Genomic DNA, 26,429 nt, shown 5'->3' with positions numbered 1-26,429 from the left:
TGGCGATTCTACCGATCAATTGGAAAGGTATTTTTCCGTACGTGAGGAGTTTTTAAGGTTTCGAAAATTACGGTTAAAAATTACAGCCAAAATCGTCGTTTGAAAATTTCCGTATTTGTTTATAGTTGTTGTTGCCGCCTGTTCGATTTGAGTTAATTTTGCATTTAGTTTTATTAATTCGTATTTGAAATTTAACTTTGCAGTAAAGATAAATGTGATGCTGAAGAAATAAATGATAACGATTAAGACAAAAAAAGTTAAGGCAAAATTAAAGATAAAGACGAAAATGAAAACAATGAGAAATACACAAGAATTAGGGCAACTGAAAGGGTAAGAGAATTTATTGAATTTTTGAAGTGAAACTTCTTTAGCGGCGGTGGATGGTTGGAAATAAATTGGCGAATCCAACGGAAATGGTTGGGACGGAAATGGTTGCAAAGGAAAAACCCCAGAACGGTGTAGCTCAACAAAATACCTCAGAAAATTTTGCTTATTTATACTTATGCGGGAACTAACTTCAAATTGATGTATAATCACCTGGCAGCCTAATTGAGATAAATCAAATGCTTACCCTTTTGATTCATATCTTTGAAAATAGTTGAGTACTAGTTGTAAAATCATCTAACTGTGAGCAATTAACTATTTCAGCATGAAAAGTCATCTGTAAAAGAAACATACTGACTTTGCATTGCTTTAAGCTAAATGCATTTTAAAGTAGTTGAAATCAAATGCAGAGTCGAACATTCGACTTGCTGCTTGCACACAATTCAAACTGAACATTTGAGCGCACGTTTACATTTATGGCTGTGGCTGAGCGTGAAGAGATGTTTGCTACAATTGGTCGCGGCCAAGAGAGTCCATGTTCAAATCTTATTAGGCGGATGATTTAATTTTAATTTCGCATATTAAAATGACAGCGTTCGTTCTAAAAAAGCATCCGTGAAATAAATTATCAAGATAAAAACCACAAACAAAATATTTAATTTGCATGTGTTAGCTCCAATGAAACTCGAACCCCTCTGGATATCAGCAAATGGCAAGCATCTTTGCGCACTCAGCTACATCCAGACATATAAATGTGCTTTCAAATGTTGAATTTACATCAACGCGATTTGTATTGATAAAGATGTACTATGTATGTATTGGTGTGTTGTCACCGCCCTGCAGTACGGGAGAGTGACTACAGGACTGCTCAATCGGTAGCTACCTGACAAACACCGTCAATTACCGACCGACTACTTGCAGTGTATTCCATCGATTACTTTTACAAGACAATGTCCTAGGCGGTAGTCACCAGCGGCTCTCTCTACACTACCGGGAGGTACTAAAGTAGTCACTTGCGTGATTTATGGGCGCCCTCTGTCGTAGTTTTTCGCTATTATACTTACGACTGGTTCGACTCGGCACTACCATGTGCACTACTACGGGTTAATAGAGTAGCTACTTACCTTGGAGTCGGTGCAGTAGCGGTTCAAAAGTAGCGATTGACTCCAGCAGTACTGCAGGGCGCTCTGCATGCTCCCTAGAAGAAAATCGGTATTCGCTTTTGGTGATAACGTGTTCTATTTATTTAGAATGCATTACCTTATAATTTCGTCTAGTCTTTTCGCTTCACTTAGGTATTGCCGGTACTGCATAGCAGAATGTTCTATAATATTTTACTAATTGCGGTACATATGTACTTTTAACCCGCTTTTGATAGCACTAAAAGGAGTTGCCTATACGCCGCTGTCTGAATTCGGCATCCCCTCAAAACTCATACGGCTGTGTAAAATGACGTTGAACAATACCACCAGCTCCGTCAAAATTGGGAAAGCCCTCTCCGAGCCGTTCGCCACAAAACGGGGTTTTAGACAGGGCGACTCCCTTTCGTGTGACTTCTTTAATCTGATTTTGGGGAAGATAATAAGAGCTGCAGAACTGAACCGCTCAGGAACAATTTACTACAAGAGCGTACAATTGCTGGCTTATGCCGATGACATCGACATCATCGGTAACAAAAACCGCGAAGTCTGTTCTGCCTTTTCCAAGTTGGATAGGGAAGCAAAGCGAATGGGTCTGGTGGTAAACGAGGACAAGACGAAGTATCTCCTGTCATCAAACAAACAGTCAGCACATTCGCGCCTTGGCACCCACGTCACTGTTGACAGTTACAATTTCGAGAAAGTAGAGAATTTCGTTTACTTGGGAACCAGCATTAACACCGATAATAATGTCAGCATTGAAATCCAACGTAGAATCACTCTTGCCAACAAGTGCTACTTTGGACTGAGTAGGCAATTCAGGAGTAAAGTCCTCTCTCGACGTACGAAAACCACGCTCTATAAGTCACTCATCATGCCCGTGCTGGTATATGGCGCAGAAGCATTAACAATGACAACATCCGATGAGGCGACTCTTGGAGTGTTTGAGAGAAATATTTTGTGGGCCTTTACGCGTTGGTGACGGCGAGTACCGCAGACGATGGAACGATGAGCTGTATGAGCTTTACAACGATATGGACATAGTGCAGCGAATTAAAATACAGCGGCTCCGCTGGCTTGGTCATGTCATTCGAATGGACACCGACGCTCCAACTCTGAAAGTATTCAACTCGGAACCCACTGGTGGTAGCAGAGGAAGAGTGAAGCCCCCACTGCGATGGAAAGATCAGGTGGAGAAGGACTTGGCTTCACTTGGCGTTTCCAATTGGCGTCAGTTGGCACAGAGGAGAAACGACTGGCGTGCTTTGCTGAACTCGGCCAAAATCGCTTAGGCGGTTACAGCGCCAAAAAAGAAGAAGAAGTACATACATATTTATGTACATACCGATTTTTAAGTAAGATCTTAAAAACTGATTTAGAAAAAATTTTTTTGAATGTACATACCCATTTTAAAGTAAGATATTAAAAACTGATTTAGAAAAATTTTAATTAATTTTAATCTTTTACTACAATCTCTATTTTCTGTTTTCAATTCATTAGTTTCTCTGTAAGGCATTCCTTTTTCGCTTCTTTGGATTTTGTTTATCCATTAGTTCTCCCTTTATTCGAAGGTAATGCTGCGGGAAGGGGCTTACGGCCAATAACATGCCCATGCTAGAATAATAAAAGTGAAAGGGGAAGCGATTCCCATCGCCTAATTCGATTATATTTTAATTTTTTACTGGGTATGTACACTTATATACTACATACTCAGATGTGGACGTTCAAATACGTGCAAGTTAAATTTTGGTATGAAAATATTATATTTAAATGCGAAAATTTGTAAACGATAATCTATTTATCTATCTATACAATGTATGTATAGTATACATAGTATAAAGGAAAGTCGAGATTCTTTGTACGCGGTAATCTCGAAAACTACTGAACGGATTTTGACGAGATATTCTCTAATATACTCTGTATCGACAGGAGAGTGACCTATTCTACTTAGAATTTTCATAGGGTTGCCACCTGTTTAAAAAACTATAAAATCCGCATCGTTCGTTGGATTACAAAATATGAGGTGTCAAATGAAAGGGATTGGCCTCTAGAAAAGCACTAATGTTTTTTGAATAGGGTTGCCACCAGTTAATAAAATTACTGTATTCAGTCATAAAAGCGTAGGCATCAGTTCTGCACCATCACTGTCAACGAAAAGACTTAGCCTCTACATGTGCAACAATGTATTATTTTTCTGAGTAGGGTTGCCACCTACTAAAAAGTTAAAAGATTTTCCCCGCCTCCCCTTCGCATGTACAAAAGCTTTCGTTTTTTGAATAGGGTTTCCACCTATTCAAAAATTAGCATCTTCTATATATAGTATAAAGGAAAGTTGAGATATTTTGACCACGCTAAACTCAAAAACTACTGAACGGATTTATACGAGATTTTTTAAATATAATCACAAACATTATTAGATCCGAACTGTTTGTTGGATTACAAGAAATCAGGTGTCAAACAAAAGGGCTCGGCGTTTAGATATTCAATAATGTAATATTTTTGAGTAGGGTTGCCACTTTTTAAAAATTATAAGATCTTCACCGTTTGTTGGACTAAAAACTGAGGTACCAAGGGAAAGAATATGGTCTCTGCATGTGCAATAAGTTTTTTTTTTGTTTGAGTGGGGTTACCACCTTTTTAAAAATTATGTATATATAATACGCTAGAGCATTTTTTGTTACTGACATTAGATTTGCACAGTTCATTCAATTTAAAAAAAATTAGGTATCAAAGGAAAATGCTTGACCTTCCGATTTGCAGTAAGGTTTTATTTTTCGGAGAGGGTTGCAACCTGTGCGAAAAATTAAAGAATTTGGGCTGTTCGTTAGACTACAAGAAATGAGAAATGAATGAATGAAATGAAGAATGAAAGTAAAGCTTAGTACGTACATAGATGAAGAAAAGGATAATGCAAAGGTAAAAATAAAAACAAAAACAAAGATCAATGCCAAGTTAAATTTAAACACTTTACTTTTCTAAGGAAAAAGAGGAGGTTGAATATGTACGCTAAAGACCAAAAAGATAACTATCAGGATAAGGAAATGTATAAAAACAAAGATAAAGGAAAAGGGATTAAGATAAAGTAAATACAACGAAAAGAGTACATATAGTAGGGATAATATTCTAGTTAGTATAATGCCGTTTTGAAAAAGTTAGTTATGGAAAATTATTAATTACCGAAATTCATCGAATAATCGAAGTTTATAGTCATCGAAATTTATCGAGTTATCACTGTTTATTGAGAAATCGCAACGTGTAGAACTATTTAAATTGATCAATGTTTATTGAGTTGTCGAAATTTAAAGACTTATGGCCTTATTCATAAAAAATAAAGTAGCTTTAAAAAACGTTTATAAACTGAAAAATGTATGAAAACGTCACTTTATAAAGCTCTTTAAACCTACTTTATTTTTTATGAATAAGGCCAATAGAAAATAAGTTGTTTGGAATTTGCCAATAATTATCCAGCTATAAAAGTTAATATAAAGTTATCGATATTAATTACATTATCAATATTCATGGAGTTAACGAAATTCATTGAGTTGTCGTAGTGCATCGAATTTTATGAACTTATCCAATTATCAATATTTATTAATTTACTAAAAATTGTCGATTTATCGAATTTAAGTCTTTGCAATTTTTAAAATAAAGGTTATATAAGTTTATAGAGTTATCACTGCTTATCGAATTTCGTCGTGACCCCTCGAAAAATATGTGTCATCGAAATTTTTAGATGTGTCTAGAGTTTATGAGTTATCGACTTATATCGAGATATATGTATTTATGTTGGAGTTATCCAAATTTATCAAGCCTTATAAATGCACAGTTATCGACTTTTATCGAAATTAGTCGAGATTTCGAACTTTGTTGAGTTAAGGGATTTTAGTGTCTCTGAAATTCATGGAATTATCGATATGTATCAAATTATCGAAGTCACGTTTTAGTTCCAAAGCACGAGATCATCCGGTAAGTTAAACGACGTGCTTGGATTGAAAACCTCTCCAAGGGTCTTAAAAAACTGGAGGAAAGGTTGAATTTCGGTAGCCATTGGTATCCCTAGTTTTTATATTGTGCTGCTTACGTCAGTATTTCCCCGTTTAATCTATGAACAAACCAATAATAATAATTCGAGAGGCTTTGTTTACTAGACATCCAAAAATTAGTAACAAAATTAAAGTATTAAAATAAACCTTCAATAAAAATTTAAAATTGTTAGTTCCAAAGACAACGGTGATACATGCCCTACCTGTTTTTGATTCTCTTTTTATAATGAGGTTGTTCACACTTGCCTGGATATCAGGTTATCTGGCTAAACATTTTTATTCTGTAGTGTAAACCGAATACAAAATATAACAACATAACCAGATAACCTGATAACCAGGCAAGTGTGAACAACCTCATTATATTTTGCTTAGAGAAGAAAAATTTTGGTTAGGGGCTTTGTGAATTAAGGTAACGATGCGTAGATACATACCTGCATATGTGTGTGCACGAATGCTAGACAGGGCGTATGAGTAACTTTTGTCCCGGCAAAAAAAAACTCTCCAAGCCGATTATGTATTTACGAATTCAACTAATCGCAATGCCCCAGAGCTCCTCGGGGCTTTTTAGAAAGTGAGATCCAAAGTACCTAAGAAGGTAGTGTTACGGTGATTCCAATTTGTCCTCTTCCAGGCATTTTCGACATGAGGGTCCGGTTGTATGTTCAGCCTTAGTGAGAACTGTGGCTTCGCCGAGGTCAGTTGGGAGGAATTTCTCTCTAGTACTGATGTCACTGAATGCTTTGATACTTTTGGAACAGAAGTTTTCGAAACTTGTAAAATAATTTCCCTATTCTCAAAAGAAAGCCGTGGTACACTAAGCGTCTGAAGAAGCTTAAGAATCTTATGAATAAGTTCTATAAAAAGTTTGAATCCACCAATAACCAGTTGTTTTATGACAAGTATCGCCAATATTTGAAAGAGTTCAACTGTTTAGAAACATTTTTATATAGAAACTATATTCTCAATTTCGAAAATAGTATTCAGTCAGATCCTTTGGCCTCCTGGAAATTCATAAACTCAAAAAAGCGGTGCTACACAATACCAACCACAGCCTTCTTGAGCCACAAATTTGCTCGCTATCCTCAAGAGGCTGTTATTTATTTGCTGATTTCTTCAAATCAAACTATGATTGTGAAAAAGATTTACTCTGGAATTGTTTGTTATCTGGCTTTAATTCCATACGTGAATTCGGCTCACTGACTCTTTCAACTGATAATATTTCAACTGAAGCCTCAAAGCTCAAGGCTCTCTTGTTAAAAAACTGTGCTGCTCTAGTAATTCCGTTGAAAATGATTACTACTTATTGATGCCTCGAAACTGGCATCCGTGACTCTAATCTTCAAAAGCGGGAACGAAAATTATGTAATTAATTACAGCCCGATCTCAAAACTTACCAATGTGTCTAAACATTTTCAATGTGTCATCAAAGACAAGATATATTTTTATTTTGAATGTTTAATTTGTTGGAATCAGCACGGGTTCGTATTCAGCCAATCTACAGTCACTAATCTGGCAGTTTTTAGCGAGTAGTGTATCTCTACTTTTTTAGCTGGATATCAAGTTGATTGTATTTATAACGATTTTTATAAAGGTAGGTAGNTTTTTTAGCTGGATATCAAGTTGATTGTATTTATAACGATTTTTATAAAGCCTTCGATAAGGTTTCGCATGCGATCTTGATTGACAAACTCGCTGCCATAGGTTTGCATTCTACTTTTCTGAAATGATTTAACTTAATCGGAGGTGTTGTCCTGTTATGGTAGACGATGCTCAATCACAACCTTTTATTGCTACTTCAGGTGTTCCACAAGGTAGCATTCTAGGTCCATTGCTTTTTGTGTTGTTCATTAACGACATTGGTTATTGTTTATTTTTCTTTTGTACGCAGATGATCTGAAATTTTATTCAGTTGTCAAGAACTTCGCTGACTTGTTGGAACTCCAATCGAAGCTGAATAATTTATATTCGTGGTGCTTGAGTTCGCATCTTTTATTGAATATTAATAAATTCTTTTATGCTCCATTTTCTAAATCACATAGTTTATTAAAAACTCGATACCGCATCTCTAATTGTACTTAGCAGGCGATAACTGAAATCAGGGATCTTGACCTTAACGTTAATAATAAATTCATAGTCACTAATTTTATTCATATTCATTTTATTATTTCAAAAGCTTATTCAATACTTGGTTTTGTTCGGTGGAATAGCTTTGAATTTTCCGATCTTTACACTTAAAAATTTCCCTCTTTTGTGCGATCTCACTTGCCAGTTTCATATTGACAGGATTGAATGCATTCCTAAGGTGTTCCTCAAATTTGCTTTACGTTCGGTAAGCTTCTCAGCTCCCATTCCTTCATATGTGTATTATCAAAAATGTTAAGATACTCTTTTATCGTTATCTGTAAAAACAAAAATAAAACATTTCGAATTCAAACGTAAAAAAAGTTAAAAATTAGCTTTCAGCTCGTCTTCTGTTAGCTAATTTCTGCTAGTAAAAATATCACTAGCAAGAATTTGCAGCTCTCCCGTGTCATTACGCTCTCGACTCAGTGCTATCTGTCAAATTTTGTTTGGTTATTATTACATACACTTTTCCAGTTAAAATTTGCAGGATCCAGCACAAATTAGTACCGACTATTTGTTATTTTACACACCTATTATTAGTTTGTCAACTTGAAACTTTAAAGGAACCGTAGACAACACAAAGAGCGCTTGAACTGTTAGTGCCACTTCACGTACTCCGGTTTCCGTTTACCTGGTAGTCGCTTAGCCGTCGCAAAATACTCATTTATTTAACCGGGCACACGATTGTGTGAAAGCGTTAAGTATTTTACATTCTACACTTCGTGCCGATTAACCGCAAACCGGAGCGTGTGTTGCATTCTGAGTACGTTAATGCTAAAAAATCTACTTTTTCAGATCGACTCAAATAGCATTAGTGTTGCAAAATCGAAAGGCGTATTTCATAGATAAGGTGATGAAGAATTCAGGGAAAATAGTCTCACTACAAAAATATTACCTCTAGTGGCATTCCATTGCAAAGAAGAAAACGACATAAATTTAAATATGCCCTAATATCTCTATTTCAGTGGTAACCTCTTTTTAAATGACTACATTTTATTAGTATGTTGGAAAATCTAAAGTTGAAATTTTTGTCTATGCATTTTATTTTTATTTCATGCATAATTACTTTACACCAGTCACAAGGAGATGTCCCACCAGTCACAACTTTAAATATTTTTTAATATTTCTATGAAGATTATTTTATTATTAAAACGAAAGCGTGTAATTTATATTTGACAACACAAAAACATCGTTCGTGAAGATTAAGTATGTCCGCTAAAATTTATCTTTGAGTGCACAAGGGTAGGGTGCAATAGAGTTCCTTTCAGTGTCTGACCAGTCACATTCATTCAAATGATAGTAATATAAAACTAAGAAATCTTTTGGTATTTTTGTTAAAGCAATTTTATGCATTAGTTATCGTTCTATGTTAAAAAGTATCTTTCATTGTCCGACGCCATAGTTAAAATTCACAATTGTTCACGTTCTGGAGTTGAATGTCCCACCAGTTACAATGCAATGGCCCTCCATATTTAAAGTGATCTTCAAGAGTAAAATTTTAAATTATTTTTCTCATTTAAGTGTCAAAACAGTACACTGAGGGGGAAAAAATATTAAAATCAAATAGAAACGTAATTGATCTTAATATAAACGTCAACGAAAGTACTGTATATTGGTAAATATTCAATTCAATTACGCGCATATTAAAATGACCGCGTTCGTACTGAATAAGCATCCGTGAAGTGAATAATCAAGACAAAAACTAAAAAAAAAATTTAATTTGCATGTTGCCTATAGAGGAATTCGAACCCGACCATCTCCGGATATCAAAACCTGTGGCAAGCATCTTTGCGCACTTGGCTACACCCAGCCATATAAATTTCCTTTCAAATGTTTAATATCTATCAACACCACAGCACGCGATTTGTACTATGTATGAATGTGTGTGTTGCCACCGCTCTCAGAGCGGCGCTCTGCATGCTTGGGGTGCGTATGTACACTTACATATACATACTCAGATGTGAACAGTCAAATACGTGCGTAATAAATTTTGTATGAAAATGTTATTTTTAAATACGAACATTTTTAATCGATAATCAAATATAAAGTATTCATTTTTACTATGCATTATTTCCCTCAGTGTATGTAATAAACTTTCGCGGCAACCACTCCACGACAAATATTTGTATTAAAATCAACGAACTTGGTGGGCTATTAACAAAAAAATATATATATTAGAAAGCAAACACTCGCATATTTAAGGGTCTAATAAATAAGGCTAAAATTCTTAAACGTTTGATAAATACATTAGTATATATATCTACCTTAAATTAGCACCATTAGCAAATATTTGGACAAAATCTTGTCATTCGCCGCTTACCGTACTACCGGATATTACAATGGCAATAATAAATAAGTGGTTTCTAAATGTAGGTAAAATAATATAAACATTGAAAAAAAAGATGTAGTAGCTAGGTATGCACATACATATTTATTTATTATTTCGACATTAGTTCATCTTCCGATTGTTTTGGATTAACATTGACTTCTGTTTGACTTTCTCTTTCTGATTGTAAATTTTTTTGAGCTTCAATATAACTGTCATATAACCAGTAGCATTCTTCCAATAGGTCATCATTCTGAATACATTCATACCAATAGAGCCGTTCAGTGTTCCCACCCATTGATTTGTTCAGCAAACGACGACGATGATCCCCACGATATAAAAAATCAATGTAACTAAGAGTATCAAAGGTATCAAAGTTATGAACTACTTCATTGGATTCCATTTCAGTGGCAACATAATCATCAACATTATCCATTAATACTCCTACAGATGCAAGTATCATATCGATGCGCTGCAGATCGACTTTCTCATGTGGTAATATCCTTGCCCTAACAGCTGCTACTTCTTCGCCCACACGTTGCTGGATGCGAATCAATGATTGTTTTTTTGCAGCTTCGTAGGCCAAATGCCTTTTTTCAAGTCTAGTTTCCCGCTCTAGCTTTTCTTCGTCAACGCGTTTACGAGTCATTAAAATACTCAGCAAACGGTTCAAATTCAATTCGTCCCATTTATGTTTCATTCGCTCAGTATAGGAGAGGTTTTTATACTCGTCCCTAGAAATTCAAACAAATAAAGAATATATATATATATATATATATGTATGCATGTATATAATATATGTATGTTAGGCAGAGACCCAGAATATTAATTATTTCATGGTGGAGTTTTAAAAAAAGTCATCGAAATTTTCGTAAGAATACTCTTTTGATAATAAATAATTATGTGTGAGAAATTTTTTAAGTCATCTATAACTATTATTTTAAGACTTATATAATAGAAGTCTTTTCATAATAATTATCAGCGAGAAAAATATTTTTAAGGCTTCAAAGACTTTTATTTTGAGACTTACATTATAAAAATCTTTTGATAATAATTATGAGTGCGAAAAAATTTTGTATATAGTCCCGAACGGGTCCCAAACCAAGCACCACCAGGTCCCAAACTATCCCCCAACTACTCTCCAACTAGTCCCGAAATCCCAAAATGCTCCTGAACAAGTCCCGTCTTTTAAGACTTAAAACTTTTTTTCGCGCTCATAATTATTATGAAAAGGCTTTTATAATATAAGTCTTAAAATAAAAGTCTTTGAAGACTTAAAAATATTTATCTCTCTGATAATTATAATGAAAGAACTTTTATAATAGAAATATATGAATTACAATTATAGATGACTCGAAAAATATTTATCTTAATATGATTATTGATTGACTTTGATGCTTTTCTCTTATAATAGTTATGTATCTGATGTTAGGGTGGCCATCGAAAATTCTTTTTTTGGAAATTTCAATACCCAACCCCCTTATTTTCTTCGTTTTTTTTTTGCGAAATATTATTGCTTATTTTTATAGACTTTTTAAAGGTCATTTAGAGGTCGCGACCTCGGATTTAGGTCATAAAATAGGACTGTTTAGATTTATGACATTTTGAATGACTATTATTTTTTATCGGGTAAATTTAAAAAAGACCCATATTTCTCCTAATTTTTTAAATTTTGACCATCGATAATTTCTGCAGTTTTAAAATATGGAGTACTCTCTAAAATTAAATCTATTTTCAAACAAACTGATACCTCATCTATTGCAACCGCATACAAATTTTCGAATTTAGGCGATTTTTGGTAAATACGGCCTTGAGTTTATATGTGTGTAAGTACCGGAATTACAGATTTTTTGAGCAGTGTGGCTAATGAGTTTCCCAATATTTATTCANTGCAAATAAGTGTGCAATTTTATTGAATTTTCCTGAGGTTTGCACAAAATTTAGAGATTTAGTTTTTATGTTTTTTGGTGTAGGACGAACTATATATTTATAAAAAATTATCGAAAATAAATTAGAATAAAAAACTTTTCAGATATTGCGAAAAATTCTCTGTGCCAATACTTTTGTCCGGCACTGTATACAATCGCTCTTTAGCAAAAAAGTGGGTTTTCAAGAAGTTTTAGGAAAATGGGGGTGGCACCGGCCACTTATATGATATCAGCATATCTCAAAAACTACTTGCCCGATGTCGACCAAATTTGGTCTACACATTGTGCTTGAATATTTTCGAAATCGGACAACAACCACGGGCTCCACCAACATAACGGTAATTTCAAAAAACTCAACCAAATTAGTATGAGACCACCTCTGAGGTTCCTCCAAATAAATAATTATAGAAATCGGTTAACGTGATCCGAAGTTATGCGGTAACATACATACATACAAAAAAAATATTCCGACGAATTGATAACGTCCTCCTTTTTTGAAGTCGTTTAAAAAAAAGTAGCTTTCAAAAGCTTTATTAAGTTACATTTTCATATAAATTTTCGATTACTAAAGCACTTCTATACTTTTTTTGTGATTTTGGGTGCAAGTATTTAGCTTTACAAGTAGTAAATTCTCAACAGTTGGACTTTCATTCACTTAAAATAAAATTAAATAAACAGAATGCCCTTTCCACAGCTACTTGCGTAGCTGGTGCACCGATAACAAAGATATGTTATTCAAAATGCTCAGGCGTTCTTAAATGGAGGTTTTGATAATAAGTTAAAATATCTTCAGTCATTGGTAAGTGCCTATCGTCTCATCCCATTCAACAACTATGGATATGATATCCATATCAATGTCTTATACACAAATAAAATATGATGGAGGGTTAATAAAAATGGATATCGCATCCGCAGGTAATGCGCCATATTCACAAAAATTAAGGATATCTTCCCAAGTATGAGGCAGTAGTAAAAGCGTATGCTTTAAAGAAAAAGCTTTTCCTTCTTTCCGTATGCATGATTACTTTAGGGTGCGTTCACACAAAAAGCCGAGCGGCGAAGAGCGAAGCTAGGCGGAACCAAGCGAAGCTGATTGGTGTTCACACTGAACGAAGTGAAGCTGAGCTTTTTTGATGGACTCAGCTGTAAGATACCACAAAAATTACCGTTAAGGAAAAGCGATTAAAATATTTGCTGAACTTTATTGAAAATATTAGTTCTAAAATTCGTTTTTGTTTGAATATTTTGATGTCTTGTTTGCAGCACCGTTATGAAACTGAAAATTGAATAGAAAATTCAAAATAAAAACTTCTTTGTTCTCAGCCCCAAGACGCTTCTGAAAAAGCTTTCTGCATGAACACTTTCATATGGCTACAGCAATTTGAAAGCTTCACTCAGCTCGGAACGGCTTAGCTTGGATTGGCTACGCTTTCTGTCTGAACATACCCTTATACGATAATATCCTCCAAGCACAAGTAAAAGGTAGACTCGTAAGAGCTTTGAAAGTTCATATTAGAGCATGTTCTATACATACGGTACACAATAAATTAATAATGAAGCAATGTGCATGTATAGGACTTTTTTGTCATTAATCCATAGGCAACGACTGGTGCAAAAGTAGCCACAAATGTTTGGTAGTATTTGGGCTTATATTCGAAACCCTCTATCCGAAATTTTTACAAAAACTTCTCTGCGATGTTAGAACCCATGTGGGACTTACCTGTTATCACTGATGTCATTTCTGACTTTGCAATTTAATAGAAATATCTTCTGTCAAGCGTTATACAAGATCAGTATAAATATCACCGATGGCAGTTAAGTCTTAGTGGAATTTTTAAATAAGGATCTAGTTTTTGTGAAAAGTGCAGATAGAGGGTATTGAATATAATCCCTCGAGGTGTTTCGTGACTTTGACTTTGCAATGATTTCCCGCTCAAATAATATGGCAATGGCACAATTTTGTCGCAAGAAAGTTTCCATACAGAAGTAATCAGCTGTGTCACAAGGTGGCACATTTTGCAACAAATACGGGATTTGCAACAACTTTGCGACGTTTCATGAATCCCTAAAGTTAACTTTTAGAATATATGTAAATAAATTGTTGGCCCTTTCTACTTATGTTGAGCTTAATTCCAATTTGATCCATACTTTATCTTTCTATCTTATATATTTATAATCTTTTTTCATTTTAATCATATGAAATTCGATGATTTTTCACAGAGCAAATTAATTTTTGCACGATTTGCTCCATTTTCTTACAATCAACTTTTAAAATTCTATTCACCGTTGAACAAATTACGCTGCGATTGTGCGATTTAAGGCAGCATGCGCGATAGCTGTGATAGATGGCGCTTGGTGTCCACGTTACCATTTGAAAACACTTGTGCCGTTCGATTTATATCGCTATCTCTATAGCAACCGCGTTGGTGTGCGCAAGGCTTAAGTATTTGCGAAGCGCAGAAAAGAAGTGTATTAACACAACCTTTCACAACAGAAATGAGTTTGCTACTGACTTAACTAACTTTTTTGGAAGTATATGATTTTTACTAAATAAAGTAAAATGTTAACTTTATGCATACCCATATACTTTTATGTATATATTTATATGAGTAGAAGGTTATGCTTCTACTCGGAAATGTAAGGTGAGATGAATGAGACAATCAATTTTTATTGATGTGTCATTAATAGCGTTTTCTCAGTATACGCTAACCGGGAATTCAATTTTGATCAGCTATTCAGGGTTGGCATGCGAATTTTATGAAAATAAAAGATTACAAAGCTTCTGAATGCTAAAAAGTTAATATGGAATGGAATTAACCAGGGAAAATGGTGTACAGAAATTACTTAGTTACGTTGTTTTCTTGACGATAGCTAGGGACAAAACGATACTATTAAATACAAGTACATACTCGATACTTTTCGTCCGATACCAAGTAATTTTTCTATCGATACTTTTGAACAGAGTACTGAGAAGTATCGGAAGAAAGTACTTGTATCGAAACCCGACCCAGTGACAACTTTATTCCCGGACTTTTATTTTTTAATCTAATTACACTGGATCAAAAATTTGTGTTTGGTTTTTTCCACGCATGCCTCTATCCATTTTTCATGTAGAATCGCCCGCTGAATCCAAAAATTGAGTTAATTTTTTGTTCCGTGGATACGTTTTCGAGATATTTTCATTTTACCGTTATCCAGCTTAAAACAAAAGTTGGTTCCTCTTAGTCGCTTATATCTCTTGAAGCAATTTAACAACGAAAATACAAAAATCTTTGCGCATTTTTCACTTTTTTTTTTTTTATAGATCTTCTTCGTTAGTAACTTGATTTTTTTGTAACAGGACAGGCTTTAGCACGAATGCGAAAATCTTAGACCGAACCTGTTGTTTTTTTTTTTAATTTTTCTTCTGTTAAAGTGTTTTTTATGTTTTCATCAAAAATTAATAATAATTTGGATTGAAATAAAATAATAATAATTGGATTCGGCAGAAATTATCAGGCCTATCGAAAATTGATGTATATAAGGTCTATGTAGAATTTTAAGCTCTTATTTGCCGTATTTTATATTAAGATTGTTAAATTGGTTCGTAAGACAATTAAGTGTAACCATTTTTTGCTGTAAGTGAAATAACGGTAAATTGAAAAGTCCTTGATAATGGATAAGTTATCCATAGAATAAAAAATTAAGTAGATTTTCGGAATCAGCAAGCAATTCTTTATAGGATTTGGATATAGGTTTGGCATCCATTGAGCATTTATGCTGTAAGCCAGTGTTATTATTGTGAATAGCTAATGTTTGGCAGTTTATTTAGTTGCCAATGAAAATACCTAAATATTATCATCACATTAACATATCGCTAGCTTGAAGTGAAAGGTTACTAACAGTCAATTTCACGAAAGCAATTTAAGTGAAAAATGATTTAAATTTTTTGAATTTATATGGAAATTGACATAAAATAACTAATCAAATTCCATTTCAATTGCTGGTGAAACCGGCAGTAAGTCTACTTTTTGTGAAAACTCATATTTGGATATAGGAGGTAAGGTAAATTAAAAACGCAATGTCTCCAAAAGGATTAACTAACGTGCTTGTTTTATTTCTTCCCCGTCATATTAAATTAAAGGCAAATTTATTAAGTCCGAAAGAGGCACAGAAAAATCGATAAGCTAACAAAATATTCTAAATCTTTAAAATTGCATCGGAGCCTTCTGCCAAATTCTTAAAGGAAGTTGTTTTTCTACAAATGCACTTAGCAACTTTTCGCTCCGAGCTAGCGATTTGAATGCCTATACTGGCAAAGTTATAGTCCTCCAAAGATTATCAACTCGATTACTTTTTTCAGAAATATACCATTCTTACCCTGCAAAAATGGTATTATAATACAGATAACTTTTATTAATTAATTGATTTGTATGATATAAATTATAAAATAATCGTGTTTGATCTTAATCGATTTTTTTTGTACAAAATAAATATTTAAGTATAAAAAATAAAATGCGTACATAAAAAAGCCATCTCTCTTAACAAAATTCTGGGGTGTTTTTTAAAAAACAACTTATTGGACTTTGCATATACATACGTTAATTTGCCAAAAATTCATAAATATGTGATAGCATTTTTTATACAAACATCTATTATTCAGGTACAAATATCGATATAAGTAGGTATCGATAGTTTTAGCCCGATACTTGGTAGATATCCATACTTTCTTTCGATGCTACTTCCATCATTTATTGAATAGCAAAAATTGATTTTGGCAAAGATTGAGTGCCTACTGCAATTAAACAAAAAGTGGTACAATCTTCCACTTACAGGTCTATTCTGCACGTTACCGAAGATTTTGTAACCGGAAAATTTTATTACCAAAAAATGTTACCAATTCTTGTCACTGCGAACGTTGGTAATGCAGTTAAAATATTCAGCAATTCAGCTATGAAGAATTGTGCAAATTCTGGCATTGCATATTTCACGGGGCAATACTTTGTTACCAGCTTATGAAATGGTAACAAAATTTACCGGTTACAAGAATACACAGAATGCGAAAAGGGTTTAAAAATTGACAGGAACTTTATTTACCGGTTCCAAACTTTTTATTACCAGCGCAGAATAGACCTGTTAGGCTTAAATTAAACTACTTAAAACTACAATACCTGCAAATACTATCCCTGGACCTTGATCCTAAGGTCACTTATAGTAATTTATTGAACAATAACAGAATACTGGAGTATTGTGCTATTGGAAGAAAGAAAATTGTGCCAAAATCCGTTTTTGCCGCTAAAGCCGATGGAAACTTTTTACATGCAGATTCGTAATTAGCCCGAAAGAGTCTATCAAAAACTGCTTTTACATTTAAAGAAACAAAATTCTTTCCAATTTTTGTTGGCCTGTGTAATTTGTGCAGCCTACGAAATGGCTTTCAATTTTGATGTCTTTTGACAAGAAATGTGTGAGAAAATTCAAGACATAATTGATTGAGTGTCGACAGCGGTACTAACGCTTCTATTGATTACCTTGATGAGAAAGTAATTATTTTGGTTATAAATAAAAGAAATTACGTGAGAGTTCCAGTGAAAATGTTTTGAAAATAAATACTGAAGATACGGTTACTGACGATTATTTATTCGCAGGCTGTTATTGGAAGACGCCATCTCTTGTGTCTTTTGCTGCTATCAAGTTCTTTCGTGAATAGCTTTATAGTAGGCCAATCAATTATTATTTGTATCACACCTCGTTAAATATATGCATGTACACACATGCATATATATATGAATTTGCTTCAATGGACATACCTTCAGTACAGAATACTTATATATACATTAGGACGGTCCTTAGATGTAGGAAGCAAATTTTTAAATCAGATTTCCTACCTTAATTCACAAAGACCCTAACCAACACTTTTTTCTAATCTGGGTTTTTCACAGATTTTAGTAGGATATCTATACATAGTATAAAGGAAAGTCGAGATTCTTTGTACGCGATAATCTCGAAAACTACTGAACGGATTTTGACGAGATTTGGAGGAAACTCTGTATCGATAAGAGATTGACTTTTTTATTTAGAATTTTAAAATGGTTGCAAGGTGTCTAAAAAATTATAACATCCGCACCGTTCGTTGGCCTCTAGAAAAGCACTGTTTTATTTTTTTGAAAAGGCTTGCCACATGTTAATAAAATTACTATATACAATCATAATAAGCGTAGGCGTCAGTTCTACACCGCACTTGGAATACATTCCTGACAATACATTCATATAGAAATTGCATTTATTAAAGCATTAACATATGAAAACAAACAAGAAAAGGTAAGTCAACGCCGCCTATTTGAGAACTCTATTTTAAAAGCTGAAATTTAACTTAAAAGATTGCTAATTGCACTCACAAATATTTGCATAATTACAAATTAACTTTATAAACAAAAAATTACACTTATTCCGCTATAGATTCAGGGGTCATAACGCAATTTATGTCCACATTGGTATAAGCAAATTTATTCTGAAAAATCAAAAAAAATAAATAAAAAAAAATAAAAAAAATAAATTAAAGAGTAGAAAAAATAAATAAATAAATAAATTAAAGAGTAGAAAAAGTAAAGGCCGCCGAAGGCCGTTATAAAACCACTTGCGTATTATTCTTTACACCTTCGCAAATGCAGAGGGTAAGTTCGACTCAAAAATCCCCTAGGTAAGAACTGGTGTAAAGATCCATCAACGAGTATTTGTTTAAATAGTTTCGTCCAGCTAGATTTGCGATCCGAACCACTGTGCACCGTCCCGGCACTGTAAAACGAAAAGACTTGGCCTCTAGATGTGAAATAATGGATTATTTTTCTGATTACAAAGTGAGATATCAAATGAAAGGGCATGACCTTCGCATGGACAAAACCTTTATTTTTTCTAGTAGGGTTGCCACCTATTTAAAAATTACTATGTTCTATACATAGTATAAAGTAAAGTCGAGGTTCTTTGAACACGCTAATCTCAAAAACTACTGAACGGATTTGGACGAAATTTTCTGTAATATATACAGAATAAATCGACAGATATTTCTAATTTCTATAAGGTTGCCACCTGTCTCAAAAATTATAAGATCCGCTCCGTTCGTTGGATTAAAAAATGAGGGACCAAGTGGAAGGTTATTGTGTCCGGATGTGCAAGAATCCTTTATTTTTTTATTAGGTTTGCCACCTATTTAAAAAATTAGTACCTTATATATAATATGCGAAGATGTTTTTGTTGATGACATTAGATGTACACAGTTATTTAAATGCTCATGTGCAATAAGGTTATATTTTCTCGAAGAGGGTTACATGTGCGAAGAATTATAAGAAGTGGGCTGCTCTTTGGACTAAAATCCAGCTGACAAACGAAAGGACTTGGCATCTCGATGTACAAGGTTCTATTTTTTGAACAGAGTTACCGCCCGAGTTGTAAGAATCGCACAGTTCGTTGCATTAAAAACATGAGATGTCAAACGAAGGGGTTGCCACCTCCTTGAAAAATTGCTACACATCCCTTTTGCGGACAAACTGGTAAACAAACGAACTCCAATTTGTAGTAAACTCTCTGGGAAAATAAGTAATACCTGCGAATAGTTATATCGAGATGCTCGCCTCTACAAAAACAACTTATATGAGCGATCATAGGCTAGGAAATCTATTGAGTGCTCAATTAGGGAGTTCCCAAGGTATCGTAAGTGTTGTATTGCCGTTTACAGGGTTGTCAGTACATTCGAATTTTTCATGCTAAAGCAATCAGTACTTTTCTATTGAGAGCTCAATTAGGGAGTTTCCAAGGTATCGTAAGTGTTGTATTGCCGTTTAGCAGGGTTGTCAGTACATTCGAATTTTTCATGCTAAAAAAATCAGTACTTTTCAGTAAATTTTTATTCAAAGCAAAATTATGAATGTAGGTAACAGATAATACTTTAAAACATCACAGCACCTGCTTTTAGCAATATTTTGGTATATAAATAAAATACAGTTCATAAGAAATAAAAGTGTTATTCATATTAACATGAGTGTACACTAGGGTTATGATTTTTTTACACTTTTTTTAAATTTTGATTTGCCTGTGCTTGCTTTGCTTGAACTTTTGTCCAAGTATTAGTTTTTTGGCGATATTTTTGTTGGTTCGTGAAAATACCTCCCGCGCACACTATCATTTCATTTACAAGGCTGTTGCATGGAAAAGCCCCATACCTAGTATAAAAATTCGACCGAAATTCCTTTTTGCCTACCAAGTTTTGATTTAAAAACGATGTGTATCAGCACTAAACCCACGAATCTATTTTACTTTAATAAAACCATAAAACATTTGAGAAGAAAAACATTTTGAATATTAATTTTCCCCACTTAGAAACTGATAATAAATTGCGCTATGCGCGGGAGTTTTTTTTTATAATTTATCAAAATTGTTGTTATTTTTTGGAAATTTATACAAAAGTTCATCGTTTGCCACCGTAGGCATTTAAATCTAAAAAAAAATCATAACCCTAGTGTACACATCATTGTACACAGAAACCAATAAATANACCTGTCATTGTGGTTTCTTCTTTTGCCCTTTTTTCGCAAACTGATGGAGAGAAAAAATAAAGTTTTTGGGGCTGTGTAGTTGAACAGCGAGACAACACGCGTGTTTTATTTGCGATTTTCACCCCCGCAATTTTTTATTTAATCAAGAAAACGCTCTTGATACTTCAGAGATCATTTCCTTCTTCAGTGTTTAAATAGTCAAAGAATTCTATAAATTTCATTTTAAAATTACTTTTAATATAAAAAGTTTTAATTAGAAGCCAGCTTCTCTCTTTGCGCAAGGAAGCAAACTTTATACTTAAGATCCTCCCGGTTGCTTCGTTTGAGTGCGGTGTTGAAAAAAAAAACAAAATTACATTTTTTTTCAAACTGTGGAAAAGTACCACTATTTAATGACTTCATCTATATTTCCTCATGGCTTTAGTGCTGATACACATTTTTTCAACTACACAAAAACTTTGCAAAACTAAGAATTCGAAAAAAGAGTATCTAACTCTTTGTATTTTATGAAAAATTTGTTTACAATGTCAATAAATTGCAAAAAAGAATTTTATGTTATAGGCAAAAGCCATTCGAATATTANGTGGAAAAGTACCACTATTTAATGACTTCATCTATATTTCCTCATGGCTTTAGTGCTGATACACATTTTTTCAACTACACAAAAACTTTGCAAAACTAAGAATTCGAAAAAAGAGTATCTAACTCTTTGTATTTTATGAAAAATTTGTTTACAATGTCAATAAATTGCAAAAAAGAATTTTATGTTATAGGCAAAAGCCATTCGAATATTAAAATTTGTAGTTATTAAACTGAAAGTTATTTTCGAGATAATTAACAACACTCGACAAACAAATGTCAGCCTTCTTTTTAAATAATTTAAGCTGCATCATATTAACGCAACTGGTACGTAACGCCTCTGCGATATGCCCATAAAACATTACTTGGGTATATCAAACATTGGCTTCGTTTCTTTATACATTCCGGATAATGCCATTTCACAGCCGGAATAAACAGAATGCGTTTGAAATATACATCAACATATCAACAGGAACGTTCTAAAGAATAAATAAACAAAAAAGCTTATTCCAAACGTTCAGAATGAATAAAGAAATGCAGCCATTATCTGAAACATGTCAACTATAATTAAATTATTTTCTTCTTACTTTTTACAGTACAGTTTAAGGAAGTTCTAACGTTATGTAAAACCCTTACGTATTTTGTTTGAATTGAAAATTCAGTACAAATCAATACAAATTTTGAAAAATCAGGGCATTATCGTACTGATTGAAGTAATTAATAAAATCAGTACAAGAGTTGAAAAATCAGTACTGTACTGATAAAATCAGTACGTCTGGCAACCGTAATGTTTAGTAGCTTTGGAACCACCACCACCTGTTTTTTAATGGTGTGAAATTTCATAATACGACTTTTATGGTAGCTTGCGATCTACGAACACAAAATCAGCATGCTATTATAGGCTTTGAATATCATTGCTTTAAACCAGGGCACAATGGCCGAAATTGGATTTTTTTGGCATAAATTCAAGATTTTTTTAGCAATATATTCTTGATATCAGTTAATTTTATAAAAGAACATATGTATGTCAACTAAAAAAAATTCCATATAACAGATTTGAAGTTTCAATCCTGTGCTTTCAGTGCACTTTCAAAGTCGTGTGTATGATTAGCGGTTATCTTGTCAGAATTGGTGCAAAATTATTAGTCAATTAAGATGAGCTTGTGAAAGTTTGCGTTAATATAAATAAACCAAGTTAGATATGGAAAACAAAGGTCAAGGTATTTCCAATAAGAATTAGTTAATGTGCATATCGTGTGAGTGTTTGTTTGTTGTTATTTAATGTAATTGTGGTGCGTATTTAAAGAAAAATACTAAACAATATCTTTATGTTCTGTGGAGTAGAACTAGCAAGCTGAAGACTGCTGACGCGAACCAATAACAAAAAAATGCTTAATAATAATTAGATTTCATTCGAGTAATAATAGTTTTGGCTCATTTTTGCTAATTTTTCCAAAATTTAACATTTTAAGCGGGGTACACGTAGAAATCTATATATCCTCCTTACATAGAACAAAGCGATTTTTTTTTATCTTTAGGCCTGAGAACTTCTATAGGGTTGCCAGCTGTCTAAAAAATTATAAGATCCGCACCGTTCTTTGAATTACATAGGTGTCAAATGAAGGTGCTCAGCCTCTGGATGTCCAATAATGCATTATATTTTTAGTAGGGTTGCCACCATTTAAAAAAATATAATATCTTCACCGTTAGTTGGACTAAAAATAAGGTACAAAGTGAAAGGATACGGTCCCCGGATGTGCAATAAGCTTTTATTTTTTTAGTGGGGTTGCCATCGTTTTAAAAATTACTACCTTACATATACATACGCATTTGTTGTTAGTGACATCAGATTTGCACAGTGCATTCAAATTTAAAAAATTAGGTATCATTAGCTATATAGATGTGCAATAAATATTTATTTTCTTCGTAAGGGTTGCCACCTGTTTGAGAATTCGAAACGAAAGAGTGCTAAGAAATTCTTAGTTTGAATATTTAAGCTATTTTTGCGGTATTTGAAGGAGATTAGTATCAATCTAAATGCGTTTGAAAGCCTTTATTCAGAACTATATTTAGTAGAGTTGCCACAAAAAAATCTCAACTTGAATTGTGGCACTTGGTTAATTTAAATATGTATCACAATATGGGTGCCAGACTAAATGGGTTTAAGCAAGTTTTAAAAAAGTTTTGAAAAAGATTATCGTTCTAAAGGAGGGTAATACAAAGGGAGAGGGAAAGGGTTATCTGATTGGCCCAAAAGTTTTACCATAACTTGTTAGTAGCAGGAAGAACATATGTACCAAGTTTGAAAATGATAACTTTCTTTTTAAAATTTATGCAAAAAAATTAAATTCCGGCCAGTGTGCAGTGTGCAAAATATAGTGCAGAAATTTAAATTTTCAAACCCTCTTCGACTGACACCCACATTTCAATTATTCATTTAACTTATTAAATAATTTGAATTTTACTTTTTGAATAGGAGGCAACCCTCTTCCAATACCTCAAAAACATTTTTAGTGTTCAAACTAAGGACTTCTATTGACTTTCGTTTGACAACCGTATTTTAATATTTAATATAACTTGAGTATGAGTTAACTAAATTGGACATTTAAAGTAAATGACAAACCTTTTCAAATATTTTCAAACTACTACCTTCTGAAACACATTTTGTTTGACACCCATATGATGATGCATATTTCTCTTAACTAATTCCCTTAATTCAAATTGAATGTGATTTTTTAAACAGGTGGAAACCCTTCTGTACTTAGGTTTAGAAACAAAGCTTTTCAAACCATTTTGGCTGATACCCAGTTTGTAATAATTGATTTTTTTTAATAATTATAAATTTTAATATAATTTTTTAAAAGGTGGCAGCTTGTTTCAAAAAAGGAAAACCTTATTGCGCATCTACAGTCCAAACCTTTTATTTTAAAACCTCTTTTTGGCAAATCGAGCGAACGGTGTGGATTTGATGCCATTGATTATTTGATAATTTGAATTTAATTTTTCAACAGGTGGCCACTATTTACGAAAAAATAAAACCAGCTTGCACATCTACAGGCTGAGCGCTTTAATTTAGCAACCCATTTTTTTTAAATCAAGCAGATCTTTTGTCCTGAACAAAAAATTCCATCGCGTAATATATATAAAGATTTCATACTAATTCGAAACTCGGTATGTCATGCGGACCAGTTGCAAGTTTTATTTATAACATTTATTTGACAGCAAAAGCGTAAAAAAGCTTTTGCATTACCACTTTCAACCGGTAATTTTTCATATATAAATACATACCTTCTCTCTTCGGTATTGTCTTTAACTTTGCGTGTTGCGTTTAATGCGTACTCCTTCTCAAGCCGTTCTAGTTCTTTTCTAGCATCAACTTCGGCCTGACGTTTGGCTTCAATAATATCACGATTATTTTCGAAGAACTGGTGTTCCCAAGATTGAATAGATTTTTTCCGGTTTTCTTCTTTGGTAAAATACTCTTTAACCCTCTAAATAAAAACATGAATAAATAAATATTTGTTGTGCATTTAGAATCGATATTTTCAAGAATTGTATCTTCTTAAACGAATTTAAAAAAAAATCATATAAATTCACCGGAGGCTATACGAGTATGCGTACATTACACTGTCCTTTAATGTCCTTAAATATATTCATGGGATTTAATTAAACTAGGAATCTTCAAAATGCATTCAAAATAAAAATCTTGAAGTATAACATTTTCAAATGACATATTTGACATGCTAAAATAATTGGAAAGAAAAGTTATAATTAATCTTGTTTCGAGTCCTTCTTTCAATTGATACCCATATATCCATATATAATTTATGGTCCTTTGTAAAATATCCTGCTACCTATGCAATATGCAGTCTCCATGGGCAAAACTTTGCCTGATAATATTATCAAGATAAAAACTTTTGCCTGTGGAGACAGCAAGTAAGCATGGGTTGTCATGATCCGAATTGCTTAAAATTTGATTCGGAGAGTATTTAAGACAAAAACAGTTTGATTTTTTGGGACGGTCTAATGTGCATATGTGATGAGCTCCATAACAAAACGCAATAATTCAATTTTTTGTATTTATCGTGTTTTGACAGAATCTTATACTACATCCCAGGGAAGCCAACTCGTGGGGAATTCCCCGATTTGTGGGGAATTTCAGTTTACGTGGGGAATCGGTGGATGAACTGTTTTTTTTTTTGTGAGGAATTAGGAGTTAACCAATTTTTTTCTTTTGGAAGCACTATTTGCAAATTGTCATTTGAAATTTTTATTTATGCCGCCATCGGCTGTGATTTTTTGCTTTTCATTTCTTTCAAAGGATTAAACAATAGCAAATTGTAATCATACTTATATTGATAATTTTACATTCATTAGATGTCAAAACCTACAGCTCGTTCAATTCTAATAATTTAAAGTTTCAAATGGGTAAAAATAACCGTTGATTTTTTAGAATTTTCTTAGTCGCACTTGTTTTCATTGAACGAATAAACAAAATTTAGTTTTATGACGAAGCAAATCGCAACAACTTCGGAAAAAAGTCCGGAGTTTTCACGGAAGTTTGTCGAATTTTTTTTTAATAATCCACAAAGTTTGAAACCTGGATTTTTATAAAAAAAAGTACTGCAAATTAAATAACAAAAAAAAATAAATAATTGTGAAAACTTGTAAAAATTTGGTGGGACTTAATTTTTTTTACCACACTTTTTATTCTTTATTTTTCAACTGATTTTATAAAAGTTTGGTTTAGTATATGAATGCATAGATGAATCGCATTTAAAAATAAAATGACATAACTGTAGACGCATCTCATAAAGTGTACAAACAAAATAATATTTTGGAAATTTCAACCTTAAGCAATTGTTAAGGGAAAGTTCACTCTTTCTCACGTTCATCATACGCCCCGGCAATCAAAAAAGCATTGATATCTACGAACAAGCTATAAAATAAAACTTAATAAGCCGAATTGAGTAAAACAAAATGGAGTCCTTAAGTGCAGGTGTCTATTATTCAATTAGGATACTCCGAACATTATAACTTATTGAAATAATTTTATGCATATACAATAATTTTTGAAAAGAATCGACTAACGACGATAAAATGAATACGGGCGCGAAATTTTAGGAAGTTTTGGCTATTTTTCGCGACTTTATGTATATAAAAATGTCGAAGATTCGGTAGAATTCGGTGCGCACGATACCATGTGAATTGCCTAATAAATTTGTCAACTAATTGAAACGTACGAACCTCTAGTTCCCTGGGCTCAGGAGTGTAGAAACTCTGTGGTAATTTGACCATTCGGAAACTGCTATTGTAATCACCGATTCCTATCAGCTTTTCAGGCTCTGACGGTCGATGCTCTGATATGGCTGTTATTATCCCACCACCCAAAATGTCGTTATAGCATGCATCGTCGTCACGGGCTAAATGTCATGTGA

The 26,429-nt window shown here is 33.3% G+C and overlaps 1 protein-coding gene across 1 annotated transcript in view; it reads right to left on the bottom strand.

Moving 5' to 3' along the window:
- Positions 1–10,068: 10,068 nt before the first annotated feature.
- Positions 10,069–26,429, bottom strand: part of mmm (missing minor mitochondria) — a gene marked incomplete at its 5' end in the record, with an annotated part of 28,750 nt that continues 12,389 nt past the window's right edge. The window contains 3 exons of the mRNA XM_017620785.1: positions 10,069–10,690; positions 24,280–24,482; positions 26,239–26,414. Of these exons, the coding sequence (XP_017476274.1) occupies positions 10,069–10,690; positions 24,280–24,482; positions 26,239–26,414 (1,001 nt within the window). The remainder of the gene's footprint in view (positions 10,691–24,279; positions 24,483–26,238; positions 26,415–26,429) is intronic.

Source organism: Rhagoletis zephyria, unplaced genomic scaffold (assembly GCF_001687245.7).
Source record: "Rhagoletis zephyria isolate East Lansing unplaced genomic scaffold, Rhagoletis_zephyria_1.1 Rzeph_scaffold_02251, whole genome shotgun sequence".
Taxonomy (NCBI): domain Eukaryota; kingdom Metazoa; phylum Arthropoda; class Insecta; order Diptera; family Tephritidae; genus Rhagoletis; species Rhagoletis zephyria.
This window is presented reverse-complemented; position numbering and strand designations above follow the sequence as displayed.